The sequence below is a fragment of the Mirounga leonina genome, unplaced genomic scaffold, assembly GCF_011800145.1.
Source record: "Mirounga leonina isolate KUSES-001 unplaced genomic scaffold, KU_Mleo_1.0 Mir_169, whole genome shotgun sequence".
NCBI lineage: Eukaryota > Metazoa > Chordata > Mammalia > Carnivora > Phocidae > Mirounga > Mirounga leonina.
In genome coordinates, this window is record NW_023270431.1 from 5,235,292 (window position 1) to 5,254,069 (window position 18,778).

An 18,778-nucleotide genomic window follows, 5' to 3' on the forward strand; every position below is an offset into this window, starting at 1 on the left:
TAGATTTTAGAAAAATATTCAAAACTGTTTTTAAGGAAACCTGTTTGGAAAAAAAATCAGAAAGCCAGAATTATCTCAAAACATTTAAAAGAGTACTGACAAACAGCATGAAACACAAAACAGCATAAAACATCAACATTGTACAAGAACAAAACTGTTCAAGATTATTTTGATTTTTCACGTATGTTAGGACTTGTACTCATAGGGATGTTCATTACCATACTTAGAGGAAACCTGAAAACTTTATAGTGTATTATTTCCTGTTTCCTGAACCAAAGACTATTTGTTGAAATAGAAAATACATTATCTGGCAGTCTTTTGTCTCCACTACAGTACCTCTGCTTCCAAACCCACTTGCACCCTCTCTGATACTTGAATGAGTTTACATATACATATGAGAACTTTATTAGGAATTACAACAAGGTGTCTCAAGGGACCTAGACAAAAATGGGCAAATGGACTATAAGTTGTAGAGCCCCTTCAAGGTAGATGCCATAGAGAAGGTGACTCGTATATTTGATGTACACTTAAAAACTGATCAAAACAAGGTACAGAACAGTTTAATCAGTTTTTTCTTGTTTTTTGTTTTGTTTTGTTTTGTCCATTGAGTATCTAATTCAAAAGGGTTCATTTTCATTCTGAAGTTAAAAATCACTGGCCTCTTACCTTTCCAAGTTATAAATACCATTGCAGAATGAACATTAACTGAAAATAAAGACAGAAACACTTAAAATAACACCTTCCAATTGAGGCTATCATTGATAGTCCTCAAAACACTTTCATTGCTCTGGTCTGATTCTCATAATAATCCTAATAAATAATCGGGGAAGATATTATTATCTTAATAGTGTCAATAATTAAAGGACTTGGCCAAGGTCTATTTGTTACTGCAGCTTCAAAAAGGACCTTCAGGGGGCACCTGGCTGGCTCAGTTGTAGAGCATGCGACTCTTAATCTCAGGGTTGTGAGTTCAGGTCCCACACTGGGTGTGGAGCCTACTTAAAATAAAATTTAAAAAAAAAAAAAAAGGAACTTCAGATAGAAAAGACTTTCCCAAGATGGCCATAAGTTAGGCTTAACTTACTATTTAAATTGTTGCAAATTTTCATTTTTTGAATGAGATTCAGAGGCAACCACAATCACTCAAGATGAACTTGGATACATTCTTAATAACATACTTGATAAAGCCAAAACATGTTCAGAATGATTAATCAAATTGACACAAGGCCATGCTTGTGCCCAGTGGATAACTAAGCTGAGGCTATATTGAAAAAATACTACTTTCTATACTTACCAAGATAGGAAATATTGAATTTGAGACACAAAACAAGTGACAAAATTATATGAAATGAATCCAGTAAAACACTTTACCTGTGGATTTGTGTTAGGACTTACTTGTCTTAGTCAAACATAAGTGTTACTATTTTAGAAGAGTTGATCAGGTCTAGTCTGTCATGGGAAAAATCAGAACAGGAAGAAATCTGGTGTGGAGATGTCTGGCTCTTACTCCTGACTCACAACACAGATTCATTAAGAGACTCAGGGCAAATCACATCCCCTGGCTTCCCCTTTCTTCTTAAAAATAAAGTAGTTTGCCTATTCACAATCTCTCAAGTCAGCTCTATCTGTAAAATTCTGTGAGTATCTGTAAGTCACACTTAGAAATATAGTTACTCACAGAACTAACTTGTATAGTATCTCTTCCTTCGCATACTGTTAATCTAATGGAAACCATGCTTTAGAAAAAAAGAAATAGTGTAGATGATACCTCCTTTCCATTTTATAGGGGAATAAAACAATAAATACATAAAGTATGTAGGGACGTAAAATCAAGTATGTTCAAGTGAGCAAACTTTGAGTTCTAGGTGTGCTAGAAAACATTAGTCTTATTTATATTTCATTCACTTAATATTTTCCCAAGAAATGTATTTTGAGCTCCTACCATAAGACAGACCTAGGGAATACAGCTGGCCTTCAAGTATCTTATGTATATTAGAGGAGTAATTTACAAATAATGATTTCTAACAGATTAAAAGAAAAGTACTTAGTAAAAGGCATAGGTCAGGATAGCAGAGTGATAAATCTAGTGTGGATGAGCAGAGTGGGGTTTTGCAGAAGACTTGTCTGTAGAAGTTGTCTTTAAGTTAGAACCTGAAAAATGAGTGAGTTAGACAAAGAGGATATAAGGGTCAGGACATTCCAGGCAGAGGGAAGATCATATGCAAAGACTTTTATCATCTGTTCCTTCAAGCCCTTGGTATCCAAGGTTCTAAATTCATCTCTAACACATATATAATGAAAAACTAGAGCAATAACTACAGGCTCACCAGACTTATGTTTATAATTATACTGTCATCTAAACTAATTTGAATGCTAGAACTGAGAATGTCTTCGTTTATTACAATTCTTTCGTAAGAGTACTTAGACTTCACAAGTGGGTCTGAAACACTTGGCTTTCTTTTCTCTAGTTTCAGTGTCCATACATGAGTAAATGTATAACTATTTAAATAGAATTACAAGTTTTGGGAAAGATTCAGGATGTTCCTTGGGAAGATAAACCAGCCTTGCTCAATCGGCATACCTCATCTGAATCATGGCATTTCTCAATTCCCCTGAGAATTGTACATAACTAGATGCACGGAAGAAAAGTCGATTTGTTACACATAGTGAATGCCTTAGAGCATTAGGGGCTTAAATTCTCTTGTGGAATCCCCTGTTGGTCACTGCATTTCACAATAAAGATGTACAGAGGCCTCAAATTTGTTTCTTAATATCAGTATTCGTCTAAATTCTTTACTCATAATACTCACCTAAACTGAATACTCTTGGTGACTCTGTAGAAAATGGGATTTCCTCAGAGTGTTGAATCAGATAGACATAGAAATTCAGATGAGACATAAATGCTAGATCTCTTTTCATATATATTTATATTTTTTGTTTGTTTATTCAGAAAGTTAAAGCTGCTATGGTCCAGACAGTTCCTGATTTTCCTTTTCTGTGGAGTTTTTGATAACTAAGTATCTCCAGCGTTCAGGTACATATACCAACAACAGTAATAACCAGAACGTTCGTTACTAATATAGAGAGAGGGAGTGTGTCACCATTTACAATGACATTTGACATGTATTTTCTCACTGGATTCCCACAACACCACCAATGAACCAACATAGGTATTATTAGACAATTCACGTCACAGGTGGAAACAATGACATTTATAGAGATCAAATGTTTGTAAGGTCATGCATTTAATACATGTTGAAACCCGAAGTTATAATATGGTCTTATAATACTGAAGACCATGTTTTATTCTACTAATCCACTGTTTCAATTATTACATGTGAAAATTAAGACAGTAGGATAGTCCATAAATTTACTTTTGAACTCATTTCTTCCTTCTTCAGTACCACGGTTCATATTATAGATTTATACTGATGTAACTCAGATTTAAACCATGAATAACTCTTTTATATTTAAAAAATATAAAATATGTAATATGCATGACTCTCTATGTAAGATGGACAGGAAAAAGAAATCTAGTTGACTATACCAGTTTCCTCTGACCTCCACACAATAGAACTACGTATTTATTTTGCAGGAACACAAATTTAACTTCTCAGGGAAAGGGGGCTCAATGACATCAGCTGCATTAAGTCTGCTGATTTCTTCTAGGGGAGGAGAGGGGAAAAGGAAACAAGCAGACATAGAACAATAAAAGAAATCGGAAGACTGGAGGAAAGCACTAATCGGAGGAAGGGAGGAGGGAGCAGATGGCTTAAGAAGGAGACATGTGGGAATTAGGGGGAAAGGAAGTAATTGGCAAGGAGAGGCTGAATGCCAAATTCGTGAAGGATCTGGAGGACACTGGGGATTTGGATGGGATGTGAGTCAGCTGCTTTTCACCAAAATATCACACCAACGAGGGAAATCAAAGAAACCTACCAAGACACACAGGAAGCAGAAAAGGACTAAAAAAAGAACTGATGATATACTACATTCTAATAACCGTACCTCTCCAGCATGGGATTGGGAAGGGCTAAATAATTTTTTCAATGTATAACTGACTTTTTCTCCTAACTTCATTCATGATTTTCAAATCCTTAACTGGTTTATGAAAGAAATGACGTAGGTTAAGACCCTTCTATTTGCTTTGTAACTATTTTTTACATACCTTGTATGAATGTGATTTTTCATTCATCTATAAATCAATTCCTTTAAACAATCTAGGCTTAGGGTGACCAACTGTCCTGCTTTTCCCAGGACTAGGGATTTTTAACCCAAATGACAGGACAGTCCCCAGCAAGCCAGCATGGCTGGCCATCCCATCTAAATCACCTTAAGAAAAACTTATTAATACACTTGTTCATCATGTTAAAATACATTGATGCTGTAAATTTTTTCTACATTTTTCAAAGAAGAATGAAAAAAGTCTTACTATAGTTATGTGATAGATGAAATTGACAATAAAATGGTTTCAAGTCTGACTGTGGCTTTGACGGAAACAATTTATAATGAAACTATTTCTCCATCACCTAAATTATTTTTTTCAGTTAAGTAAAAAAAACCTTTAAGATACACAGAATATTTATAGCATGCTACTATAGCATAGAGAACAAGAAGAAAAATTAAAAATTCAAGGCAGAGCTTATTGCAAAGAATAACACAAGTCATTAAAAAATGTTTATGTCACAAAGCCACATACAAAGAGAATGGAAAAAGCAAGTTTTATTCATCTGTTAATTTTAGCTCAAAAGCTAAGAATTTCAACCATGAAAAGATGAATGTCTTTTAAGCTTTTCTTTTAACTAGTAAAATGAAATCATTCAAGATAAATGACAGCCAAAGGTTATTATGAAGAAACTAACTCTGATATTTTAGAATTGAGTCCAGGTAGATCTCACAATTTACATTGTACTGTTAACGGTATTAGTTTTTATTATACTTTACTGTATCTATACAAAATTGCCAAGCCACTACATCAACAGTATTTTTTTAACTCAATTTCCTATTCATCATATAATTTCTTGTAATTGTTTAGTTTTTCAGCAATAAGCTTTGAAGTATGTATAGCTGACTATATTTGAACCTGGCTAATCTACAATTTGGACAGTTAATTATAAAACACATTCAATTGAATAATTTACTGATTCATAATATCCTTTTTAATATAAATCCTTCTTTCCCTAAATGTCAAAGGGTAAACAGTTATTTATCATCCTCATACTTTTTGAGGTAGGATTTCTAGAGCCCAGAGAAAGAGAGCACCTATGAGGGACAGTGGGGGAGGAGGGCGGTGGCAGGAGAGGGAGAGAGAATCTAAAGCCGACTCCACACTGAGTACTGAGCCTGACATGGGGCTCGATCCCACAACCCTGAGATCATGACCTGAGCCGAAATCAAGAGTTGGCCGCTTCAATTGACTGAGCCACCCATGTGCCCATGGACCAATTCTTAAACGTACCAATCCTAGTTTCAACACCACCATAACCTTCACTGAGTGAACCACCTCTCCAGACCCTTATAAAGATAATGTTTTATAACATTTTTTTCAAAGATTCTAAGTAATCTCTGCACCCAACATGGGGCTCGAACTCACAACCCCGAGATCAACAATTGCGTGTTCTTCAAAGCCAAACAGGCACCCCCTAAAGGTAATATTTTACAGCAGAAGCTAAAGGTTACTACCATTCTAAGTTAAAATCTACATTGATAGCAAATCAGAGTCATTATATATGTAGCGAAATCTATAGGACCCTATAGAAAATGTTATTAGTGAGCAAAAGACAGATGCTCTCATAATTGTTCCCCAGCCAATTCAGAGTTAATTGCTGCATTAGCGAAATTTTAGTATTTATCTGACAAGGTTGTTGTCAAGATTAAAAGGGTCAACATATATAAAGAATAGGGCCTGACACATAGCAAGCGCTATATAGTAAGTGTTTACTATCATCATCATTGTTTTCCAGGATATTAAGTGTGCCAGGGAGGGGGGGGGGGAGCAAAAAAAAAAGCTTATTCATTGAGTTTTCAAGGGAATTAAATGAGATAATATAGAGGGGTGCCTGGGTGGCTCAGTCATTAAGCAACTGTCTTCGGCCCAGGTCATGATCCCGGGGTCCTGGGATGGAGCCCTGCATTGGGCTCCCTGCTCGGCGGGAGGCCTGCTTCTCCCTCTCCCACTCCCCCTGCTTGTGTTCCCTCTCTCGCTGTGTCTCTCTCTGTCAAAAAAAAATAAAATAAAATAAAATAAAATGAGATAATATAGAGTATCTGGGACATGGCAGGTGCTCAATATTTTTTTCCTATTTTTTAACATCAATTTTTCACATTTACAAAACAATTGTGAATTTAAGTACAATATTTCCAAAATATAATGAAATAAAATAAATATATCACTTTTTGTAAGGCATAGCCAAATGTTCTACATCACCAAAAAAAAAAAAAAAAAAAGTTTCGGCCCTCTGATTCATCTCTATGAGAAAATTTCATTTATTAATAATAATGGTTATGACTAATTCTCAGGCATATGAAGTAAATCTGTTTAATCCAGCCGCCAGTTAAACTACTTCTATTTCTAACTCTAAGTATAAATACTCATGTCTAGAAAAAAAATAAAAGAAAGGAAGAAAGACTAAACATCATCTAAGTCCTCCTTCAAATTATTCTAAGAAATCAGTGCCAAAAGAGTTCTAAAAGATTCTCCTGTCAGGTAGGAAAATAAGAAAATGCTATTTATATATTGCTGGTTTATAATCATCATAGATCTAAAATTTGGCTCAGAATCCAGGTCAATGTAAAAAGAAATGACTTAAGAACATCAAAAATACAGGTGCAGCTACAATTCAATTACATATTTGCCCCTTTTGGTAGGGCGTGTCTTTGTTCTCACAGCTGGGAGGGTTGTACTTTACATTTTCAACAAAGAAAGCCACCACATTAAAGAACTCTAGAATTTCCTATAACCAAACTGTAGCAATAACTGTGCAATCTTTACTTGCCTTTCATAAAGATATTATGTGCTTTAATCTCCTGTTCATCTGTACCCAACACATTTGGCAAAGTACATTAAAAACAGAAATGAAAACAATTATTTGAAAACAAAGCTTAGAAAAGAAGAATCATATAAAATATCTAATAACCAATATCTTTTAAGAGTCTACTTTCAGTTTGGGGGGACAAAAAGAACTGGAAAAAACATCAGACATTCTGTTTCTGTTTGAAATTTTTGTTTTAATTACTCAATTTTAGTCTCGCCTAAAGGAAAACAAAAACAAAAACAATATGATCTAAATAAGAACAGTAATTTTGAACCCAAACTGCTGATTTTAATCTATTCATCTCCCTGTCTGTATAATTTTTTTTTTTTTACCTCTAGTGTTTTATCAGTTTAACAGCCATAATTTATCCAAAACACACAGATGGTCTTAGAAATAGTAAAAGTTTCAGATGTTACAACTTCCTAGCATATGGAACATTATCGTGGATCATCATTTTGGCAGCATTTAAATGATTTTAAAATTATTTATACGTTAACATCTTGGCATTTTTTCATAGTCATAGATAGGTTATTGCAACTTTAAATTGTTTGATTCCTGATTGCAGGTGGTTCTTATATTGACTCTAACCTACTAATGTGTAGGAGAAACGGTGCCCTGTATTCATGGGATAGCAGCCTCTGGGCAGCAAAGGATATATGAAGACCCAATAATAAATTAAACATTATGGCATAAACCATGACATCTCTTCAAATTCAATATTTGATACAATAGGAAGTTCTGAGATTTATAAAAAATCAAATTTACCATAGCATTTTTAAACTGTGAATATCACAGAAAATGCACGGATACACATGTATTTAAGAGTACGTCTGACCTTTCAAAATGTGAGACTACAATCACCTTTATTTTGTATCTTCTATATTAGATACAACATGAAAAGAATTGTTCATACTCTGTCTGATTTCAATCTTTCCAAACTCTCCTGAACCAGGTCAGTGAGGTTTCAACCCCTCTATTCCACGGACAATGCTCTTCTGAAGGTCATCAGTGAATGACCACCAACTTGTTCAATTCAATGGTCACTTCTCAATCCTTCTATTATGTGATGAACCAGCTGCAACTGACTCAGTTTTTGCCACCTCCTTAAAACACTGTCTTTGCTTGGCTGCCCTCTGCTTTCCCTCTTTTCTCACTCCTCACTCCCAGTCTCCACTGCTCTTTCTGCCTCTTCTCCCTGAGGGTTAAACATTGGACCTCTTTTCCTTTCTACATATAATCACTCCCTTGGTGATTTCAGTCTCCTGTTTTTAAATAATATGGACATGATGATGATTCCCATATTCATCAGGATAAGCTACATTAGTCTGTGGTAAGAAATGCTCCGTGACTCAGTACAACAAAGATTGCTCACTCATTCGATGTGTCCATCATGGAAAGACAGAAGTGTAGGGTGGAAAGTTTTGGTACCCATAACTTAGGGACCCAGGTTCTTTGAGTGTCCATACTGTAGCTGCACTACTTGGAACACGTGTCCTCGTTTGCCACATGGCAAAGAAAGAAAGTGCTGGAGGCCCACTCTCTAGTATTTAATTTATTTAATTTCCACTCACAGCCCATGAAGCTGAACCAGTCAAATTGGTCTGCCCAACAGCAAGGAAACTGGGAAGCAGAGTCTTTCATCTGCCCAGAAGGAGGGGAGGATTGCATAGTAATGAGTACTTGCTATGTCTACCACAACTCATTTTTTTCTGCAGGCTCAACCTCAACTCTGAATTTCTGATTCATGTTTCCAACTGCCTATTTGACATTTATACTTGGATATCTAATAAGAATTTCAAAATTACAATGTCCAAAACTGAGCTGCTGATACTTCCAACCCCAAATCCTCTCTTTCTGCAATTAATGGCATCTCAATATTTTCAATTGCACAGACCAATCAATTAAGGTAAGCCTTGACTCTTCTCTTTATTTATAAGCCACATCCAATCTGTTAGCAAATTCTGTTGGCTATTGCTTCACAGCAGATCCAGGCTTTAACCACTCCTCACTAGTTCCCCTCCTAGCACACTGATCCAAACCACCATTTCATCTTGCCTAGATTATTGCAAAAGCTCCCAACTTTGATTTCCCAACAATGATTAAGTCTCTCTGCTTAATCATTATTATCCTTCAGTGTGTTCTCAACACAGCAGAGGATTCTGCTGAGAAACCTCTGATGTTTTCCACCTCACTCAAGGGGAAAAGCCAAACTATTCACAAAATCCATAAGGTCTCATAGTTAAAAAAAAAAAAGAATATATATATATATATATATTCCTACAGTCTGGCTACTTATTCCCCCAATATTATCTCCTACCAATCTCCCCTTTGCTCAACCCCCCGACCACTTTGCTCTTTGAAAAAAATGTGTTAGGTAGGCCCCATGTCAGGGTCTTTAAACTTACTGCTTTATCTGCTTACTTTTCCAGTTATTTGTGTAGTTTCCTCCTTCAATTTTTTCAGGTCTTTATGGGAAGCATTCTCTGGTCATCCTATTTAAACCTGAAATACTATCCCTATCTTAATTAATCTGTCTACCCCTTTAGTATTTTTTATAGGACTGATTATAGTCTAGCATATTGTATATTATACTATCTATTTTGGTTTTACCTGTTTACTCACAGAATATAAACTTCAGAAGGGCACTCACTAATTTCTGCTTAATGCTGCACCTCCAATGTTGAGAATTTTAGCATTAATTTGTATTAAACACAAATAGGTAATTAATCAGGAAAGATCTGAAGGAGGAAATGGGTAATAATGGTTTCAATGTGTTTGAATCACTCAGGCAGGGAAATGGAAATTACAGATAGTGGTCAGTAGATGACTTAAAATATGTTTTTAAGGCAAAGATATTATCTTAATTGTACATAAATCTAAAAGGAATCTGTCATCACCAATAAGAGAAGTATTTGTTCCTATAGTCTCTGTCCCCTGTGCTCTCTACTTCGCTTCCCCAAACCAGTGTTTCCCATACAGTTCACTTTGCCATGTGACTTTCCAGCACCTCTTAAAAGTACAGCCAGGTTATTCTCACCCCAGTTGCTAGAATTATAAAAACCCTTTGAGAGACTCATTCTAATTCAGATCAGTGCAGAAAAAATGCTTGATTTTTTTTCTTCAAGTTCCCTAAAACCCGTCTACCATAAGCTTCTGTTAACCAACTGAGCCACCCAGGCGCCCCTACCATAAGCTTCTCGATTTTATTTTCACTATTTAATTCTCATGCCAATCTGATAACTGGTTGTTCAGAAATAGTGCAAACATTTATTAGGGTTATGTAGTCTGTGTTACAACTTTGTTCTTCTACATGTTTAGCAGTGACTTTTCCTTAAACACATATTCTCCTGAGTACCTTTAAATCTTGGTCAATGAATTCATAATGGACACAGAGTATGAGCAAAACAAAGAAATTTATAAAGGGCAATACTGTCCAATCATAGAATCAATGAAAGTTCAGTTATTTTGGTACATCAGTCAATACCTTACAAGACAGAAAAAGCAAAGAAAAGGCAAAGAAGTCATATGGAATCACTGACGTCAAGAAGAAAAATTCATCCTTACTCCAGATAGCATATTTCTCTACTTGTATACAGCAGGAATTTGAAATCTAATAATCTAGTCATGTGATTTTATTTTGGAATGAGATAAATCCAACATTAACCATCATTCAGAATGAAATTTCAGTTTCCAGGAATATTAAATTCTACAGAACACAAAAGCCATTTGAAAAGGAGAAAGAGATTAAAAAAAAAAACAAAACAAAAACAAATGTTGAAGTGACCTGGGAGGCCTTTGGAAACATAACCATATTACCGAATTTTTAACATTTTTTACTGTAGCATATGGACATGTGATGTGCCCTGAATTATAATAACAACTAAATCATACATGGAAGTGTTAAGTCTAAGACATTAAAGTAGAAATTAAAGTTTTCTCTTCTAATCTCCAAATTAAGCAACATGCATTTTCCTCACTCATTTTCATGTCAATGCAGGGAAAATGGAAAGATGTTTATTTTAAAAGAAGAAATGAAAATGGGAGATAATGTAACCCTTTATTAAAAAAAAAAACAAAACCTACTTCACTTTTCTCTTTTCTTTGGTGAAGATATATACCGTTAGATCTATAAATGCTCCCCACTGCTGAATTAAATACTCACAGTTATTCTTTCATCTTTGTCATCCAGTGGAGAGCCATCTTTCTTCCAGGAAATGGTGGGTTCGGGATGGCCTCGTGGAGGTTGGCATTCCATCACAGCAGGCTCCCCCACGGCCACCATGACATCAGAAGGATTTTGTCTGAAGTCATCCCGTAGGACTGCAGGAACAAGATGACATCATTATACTCAATTGTGGTATATACAATCCTAATCTCTGAACTCCAGTCAAAGAGATGTTTATTAATAATAAACTAGTAGTAATAGCCATCCCAGTATACCCTGGAAGATCTATATCTACTTAAGAGACATATGTAACTTGATAAAGATATCTGGCCTTAAGCATACACAACAGGGATAATTTGATATTCTCTATGGGCCAGTGGACAAGTGTATTTTACTATTTCGTGCCCTCACAGTTAGCATTTGGCATTTCTTCCCTGCCTACTGCCCACATTTTCCCATCCATATGCTAATGAATAAAACTGAACCCTCCTTTGACTTACATGACACACTGGGATGATGTTTTCTATTATTAAGTGAATTACATACACGTACAAACCAAAATAGACTTCCAAACGTGCATTCAATTGAGAGTTATTTTAAAGATATTTCATACTAGTGTATAAAAGCATAAAATCATTACAATTTAAATATGCTTACTATAGAAATTTTAGATATATTAGCAAAACGACTGTGTTCAAAATACTGTGTTTTTCCATTATCACTGAGTGAAGCAAACATTAGAAGGAGCCAAGGATGAGAACAGCACTGTTACCAAATAGGTCACTTTGTAACTTTTGTATTTTTGTTTTTAGCTATTTTATGGTAAATATTATTTCACTGAATCCTTAAACCTATTCAGGGTGAGAGATTCTATTAACCCTATTTATGTTATTAACCCTGTATTTTAGAGGAGGAAAAGTTTATTACAATGACCTCAACTTGATACCAATGTAATATTAACATACTATAAAACAAGCAGTATCATTCACTTTGTAACTATTGGAATAAAATGTGGAAAATAAACAACATCTGTATTTCAAAAACAGTCCATACAGCAAAACTGTCCTCTGTCTCTGGTAAACATCAAGAAATCATGAATTCTTCAGCATCAGTTAGTCTTAAATCACAACTCCTTTGTTTACTTGAACATAACCTCTCTTTCCCCATTTACAAATCAGGCATGGAGATGCATACTTCACTACAAAACCGAAAAATATTATTTCTCCCACTCCATTTTCTCCCCGTGTGTAATAAAATGTGAACAACTTTTGTAATCTTATTTAAGATGGTACTTAAAATGTTCATTGGTATATTATGTGCACAAATTTGAAGTGATAAATGTTATTTACCTTTTGAAATCTATTGAACTGAACGTTTGGTACAACAATTTTGTACTGAAATGGGTGTCTCTCTAGTCCAATGACACTGAAAAATACTTTCATGGATGAAGTACTACACTGTAGAAAACTTATGCTCAAACTATTATTTCAAAAGAAACGCTTAAGTTTTGGTTTCAGAACCTCAAACAAACTTACAGGCTTACAAAATCCTGTATTTTTCTCTTCTAATTCTCTACTTTTCCTTCCCCTCTACCAACTAAGTATGTGCACACATCTGTGTAAGCTTTAACATCCACTCAAACAAGACCGTTTTTTAATCTGCATATTGAGACAATTTGGGCCCAACATGACTATGTTAACACTTGGAAAATAAGACTTCGAAGAGGAGACTTGGTCCTCTTAGGCAAGAATGGTAAAAGGAAAAAGAAAAGTCAATATAATCACACCACACTATCATAATTCTAATTTTAATACTGTACACTATTTATTAATAAAATACATAGACACAAAAGTAAACCTTGTTGAACTGAAAACTCCAGCTACTGTTACCAAAAAGTAAAACAACAGGCTTTGAAGACTTTTGCTATTTATAAAATTACATTATAATTAGGTATTAAGAATGTACTACAAATAAAACATAAGGTTTATAGAAAAAGCAAATGAATGGACCTTAACAGACAGTATGTGCCTTTACTGGATTACATTAGTAATCTAAGACAACACCTCTGAAAAATTTTAACACCCTTGAAACACGAAGAAGGAAAATACTTTTCAAATAAAAATAAACCATTTGTACAATTTTTCTACTTGGTGAACTTAAAAACCAACTTAGAAACATTATATCTTACTTACAAATTGAGATCGTATCTCAAATAAACCAATGAATAATAAAATGTCTTTCAGTAATATCAAAAGTCTAAGTCAGATAAATCAAGTTTTTTTTTTCATTTACTAGGTTATTTGGGTTTTTACAGTATAGAATGAAAAGCTAACAAAATGTAATCCATTAAAGATTGTTGCTTAGATAATGCTCATGCAATTACTTTTGCAGCTGTAAAGCATAAAACTAGTATTGCCTATGGCTACAGGCAGCCCTGCAGAATTATGAATTGAAGACTTTTTTCTCTATTCTATAAAAGCAACTTTCTTCCTTGTACATGTCCTGAACATTTTCTTTTGGGGGAAAATAGTATGTGTCACATTATAAAATGGCATGAACTTTTAGTTAAATTATCCAATTTTCTTTTTTTGTTTTTTTTTTTTAAGATTTTATTTATTTGAGAGAGAGAGAGAGAGCGTGAGAGAGAGCAAGAGAGCCGGGGGGCGGGGGGAAGGGGAGGGGGAGAGGGAAAAGCAGGCTCCTTACTGAGCAGAGAGCCCAACGTGGGCTGATATGATAGTGTGGTGCGATCCCAGGACTCCAGGATTATGACCTGAGCTGGAGGCAGACGCTTCACCGACTGAGCCACCCAGGCAACCCTCCAATTTTCTTAACTCATGTATATACTTAAGTAATTAAAAATTGAGTTCAAATGATTGGCAGCATTTTGGCAGAAAAACCAATGGCATCCGTAAGTATTCTCAAATGCAGTTCATTTTTCTTAAAAAAAAAAATCTTTCCTTCTCTAACAAATCAAAATGCATATTTTGATAGTTATGAAACAGTGTGAATATTATGAAATTCTAAAATCTGGAACTAACTTTTGAAAAGAAGATTTGATATCAATTTGAAAAAGAATAATATATATATATATATATATAATGTATCCAAGTAGATATCACCTAAAAAGTTATTAAACAAACCACTGTTCATCCTAACATTACATTTCCTCCACATTTATGTAATGTTTTATATTCACAGGTTGGTACACAGAATTTGGCTCAACCACTTCCCACTCTTTTCCATTCTGTTAAATTAGAAAAAAAAAAAACAATAACCACAAACATAAGCTTCATTGAATTTTTGAATCTCCCTAGTTTTTTTTGTTTAAAAAAATACTTGACTAAGATTTATCCTTTTAAACAAAACAAAACATAAAATCATTGGTCTTTCTGAAAAGTGATACACCAATTTCAATATAATTCCCAAAATAGGTAAACATATTTTCAGAAAAGGATTCTAAAATTTAGTGTTGACTTTGCAATCTATTTGGGTAATGTTGAGAAAAGGGGGGTAACAGGAAAAAAAAGTTAAACAGAAAATGTTTCAAGTATTATGGAGATGTTAATATTTATAACACTCCTTTAGAACCCTCTGGGAAATTTTAGAACTGAATAAAACATAAAATTATAGAACAGGCACTGGTTTTTGACAACGTCTAATCCATCCCATAAAGAGAGGCAACTGAGTCCCAAGAAACTTTGTCACTAGCTTGAGTTATTTGTCGGGAAGAGACCAGAAGAAAACAGAGTTATTCCCATTACCAGTGCAGTGCATTTTTCTTAACAGGTTAACATTTTACTATAAAATGCCATTTACCTATCTCATCAGTTATATTTCCAACAAATCCACTCCATTATTGCAGAAGGCCTGACAGTGATTGTAGATCAGTGCACTGCATTCTTAAGACTACCCAGTTTTGGTAAGGCTCAAGTGCTCCTAGAATTAATTTTTTTTTTAAAGATTTTATTTATTTATTTGAGACAGAGAGAATGAGAGACAGCATGAGAGGGAGGAGGGTCAGAGGGAGAAGCAGACTCCCTGCCGAGCAGGGAGCCCGATGCGGGACTCGATCCCGGGACTCCAGGATCATGACCTGAGCCGAAGGCAGTCGCTTAACCAACTGAGCCACCCAGGCGCCCGCTCCTAGAATTAATTTTGTTCCCTAATCATGTGGTGAACATCTGTGAACCACAATGCCTTCTGCTTCATGAATCATAGAATTCTGGTTCAGTTAGGGGCCTAAGAGATGGGTGATCCAAACTTTTTCTTTTAGAAATTAAATAATCTAAGGCTCCTCAGAGAGGAGAGGAGCATGTCACATAAATAATAACAGTGTTAATGTGAGCAATGAAATAATAATGCTAGCAATGGCCGACATTTACTGAACATTTGCTATGTAAGGAACCACACCAAATATCCACTCAACTTAGTCCCCATGATAAGGTTAGGACAATGTGAATTTATTAGTTTCATTTTAAGAATAAGTAATCTGTAATGATTTAGCAGCAGTGCTAGAATACAAGTCCTTGTCTACCAAGGACTCTGCTCTATCAATTTGCCCACCTATCTGGTCTTATCTGAATACAGTGTTCACAATTCTAACCACATAGATATCAACGATATAATTAATATCTAGCCTCTTTCTATTGGAACAGAAGTTGAATGAGAACTTTTTCTTCTGACAGTCAACTGACTCTCTGAATATTTCCTGCATTCTTGTGTTTTCTCAGATTTTTCCATGTTTGGAAGACGCCACTTCAAACTTCCAGTGGTATGTTGAGAATTAGAACTCATCATTCAGATTAGTATGTTGTGCTAACTCTTCTCAGTAATTTGCTTTTATTACAACAATAAAATGACTAAAAAACTGGTACGATAATAAGTGTTTTAATTAAATATAAGCATTTTAATTAGAAGTAGGTATCTTGGGAAAAAAAGAGGAAAATAATACGCAGTTCTGGGATTTTGTTTTCTATTTAAAAGATTACTTTGTCAATTAAGCCTTGCAGCAAAGAGTAGTAAGCTGTTGACTGGGAAAAGAAAATAATATATCAAAACAATCCTTTAAAATTAGGGTATATTGGAGGAAAAATAAAAGAGGAAGGATATTTTCAAAGACAAGAACCATATAGATGTTTAGTCAGAGCATGCCTGTTATAATTGCTTTCAAAATTCCCTATCACCTACCTAATCTTTACTTTTGAGTAGAGAATAAATTACTCACTTTTTTTTAAAGATTTTATTTATTTAATTGACACACACACACACACACACACACAGCATAAGCAGCGGGGGCTGCAGGCAGAGGGCGAAGCAGGCTCTCCGCTGAGCAGGGAGCCCAACGCAGGGCTCGATCCCAGGACCCTGGGATCATGACCTGAGCTGAAGGCAGACGCTTAACGGACTGAGCCACCCAGGCATCCGAAATTACTCACTTCCATGATACTGCTACTTCTCTATCTAAATGCCCACCTACATGCTGAAATAAATGTTATCTAATTTCAAAATAAGTATCATTCTTCCATTTAACATATCTGTATTGAACACATATTTTGTGCCTGGCATTTCTACTATAACTTTGGTATTTTCCTCCTATAAAGTTTATATAAATGCTGATGTCTGTCAAGAAACAACATTAATCTTCATATTGTCAGAAAATGGCAATATAATAGGGTTTTATTGCAAGTTATTTTATATTAAGATAAATGTTTTAGGAGCTAGATAAGAAAGTACATCACAAAGGCTTTTATAACTACTTGCATTCCTACTTAGTAAGCTCACAGCATTACCCAGAAGAACAACATGTTATCTGAGGTACAAATGTGTTCAAAACTCTTTAACATTTATTATTTTTAAATTTTTTTAAGGAAGCTCTATACCCAACATGGAACTTGAACTCACAACCCTGAGATCAAGAGTCCTGTGCTCTAGCAACTGAGCTGGCTGGGCACTCCAAAATGCTCTAACGTTTCTTAAAAGAGTAATTCCAAACTTTTAAAAACACTCTAACAAAAAGGATGAATTTACAGAAAGATATCTTAACCCATCAAAGAGGAAAACTAAAATGATAACATGTAAAATAATATTCCATGAGGTATTATCTACCTTATACCATCATCTTCTAAAGCTAAGGAATTTGATTTTTTAAATGATGCAAGCAAACATCAATTCTGCACAAAGTCAGGATTTAATCATAACAGTTTCCTAAAGGATACATACTCACTTTAAAATTTGGCACTGAATACATCTATGAATGCTCTTCAATAATTATGTCATCTTCTACTTGTGCTTTTTTATAGAACACAACTCTATTTTTAAAACTTAAATTATGCTTTGGTTAAGATTCTGGAAGAAAATATGCTGGTAAAAGCACTTATTTTCTTAACTACTGGAGCTTTTGAAGATTTCACAAACCTCTTAGGCTGTACCCTCAGAAACAGTACATTTTTTTTAAACAGTACATTTTTGTAAAACAAATTATACATTCTGAAGAAGTTATATAGCATTTCAAACACCATTCAACTTTAACAACGAATACAGAACATTGCGAACAGAAGAAGCTCTTACTGGAATAAAAAAAGTAAAGTTGTTTGTTTATACAACATATGATGGAAGAATGAGCTTATGTAAACACAGTTGCATTCCTCTGTTGTCTGCTGGGGCACAGCAATGGGGACACCCATTCCTGGTCTTTTAATGGTTAGAATTACTTTCAGGTTGGGTCCAAGCTTAAGCCATGTTCTCATTTTGCAGAAACACGCACACCATAGTGACCCTTTCTATGAAAAGCCCCCATGGCTATCTGCAGTCCATGCTTCGTGGTTTAATTATTTCACTTCAGGAACCAACAACAATACAAGATATTCTCTAGCATTTATTCCTATGGCACTAAGTCATCAAGACAAAGGGAACACAAGTTTAAAGTTAAATCTGCAATGTATTCTAGAGGAAGGTCTACATCACTACAGATCAACATTTAAGTAGTTAATATTCAGCAGACTTGAATCAGGGGTATCATAAAAAAATGCACTGCCAAAGTCAGTCAGGTTGTCAAAATCATAGGTTCTAGCTTATTAGATGTTTGCATTTCACATATTTTAAACTCAACTATAAATGCAACTAATTTATGAATGAAGAAAATGCAGCATTTGTAAAACAGCATCTTATATGGTACCGTTTGTATACGTGTTTATTTTAGCAGTTAAAAAAAAACCAGAAGTCAAGATTTTCAGAATCACAACTCACATCCTTCCACTATGCTGTGATTTCAATAGGTATATTCACAATGATTCGGTTATTTCCATACAAAACAGTTTTACACTCTATCTTGTTAGAGTTATTATGAAGACTAATTATTTAGTGTTTGTACAGGACTTGCCACTTATATGGTGCATTACATCTGCAAAGAGGTATTACTGTTAGTCACTGTGTAAGGAATTGCCAAATTTCTCAGCTGCCAGTACAAATGCAAAGGAGGACAAAGAATGCCATTGATGAGGGCTTCTCTAAGTGCCAGAGCCAAAGTCACACTCAGGAGTAGCTTGGCAGGGTTAAAAAAACACAGACAGAATGAGGC

General features: G+C 34.8%; 1 protein-coding gene across 1 annotated transcript in view; it reads right to left on the reverse strand.

Moving 5' to 3' along the window:
• The window catches only part of ROBO1 (roundabout guidance receptor 1), a 405,403-nt gene that overhangs the window by 129,020 nt on the left and 257,605 nt on the right, over positions 1 to 18,778 (reverse strand). The window contains exon 3 of the mRNA XM_035015148.1: positions 11,197 to 11,354. Coding sequence (XP_034871039.1) covers positions 11,197 to 11,354 — 158 coding nt within the window. The remainder of the gene's footprint in view (positions 1 to 11,196; positions 11,355 to 18,778) is intronic.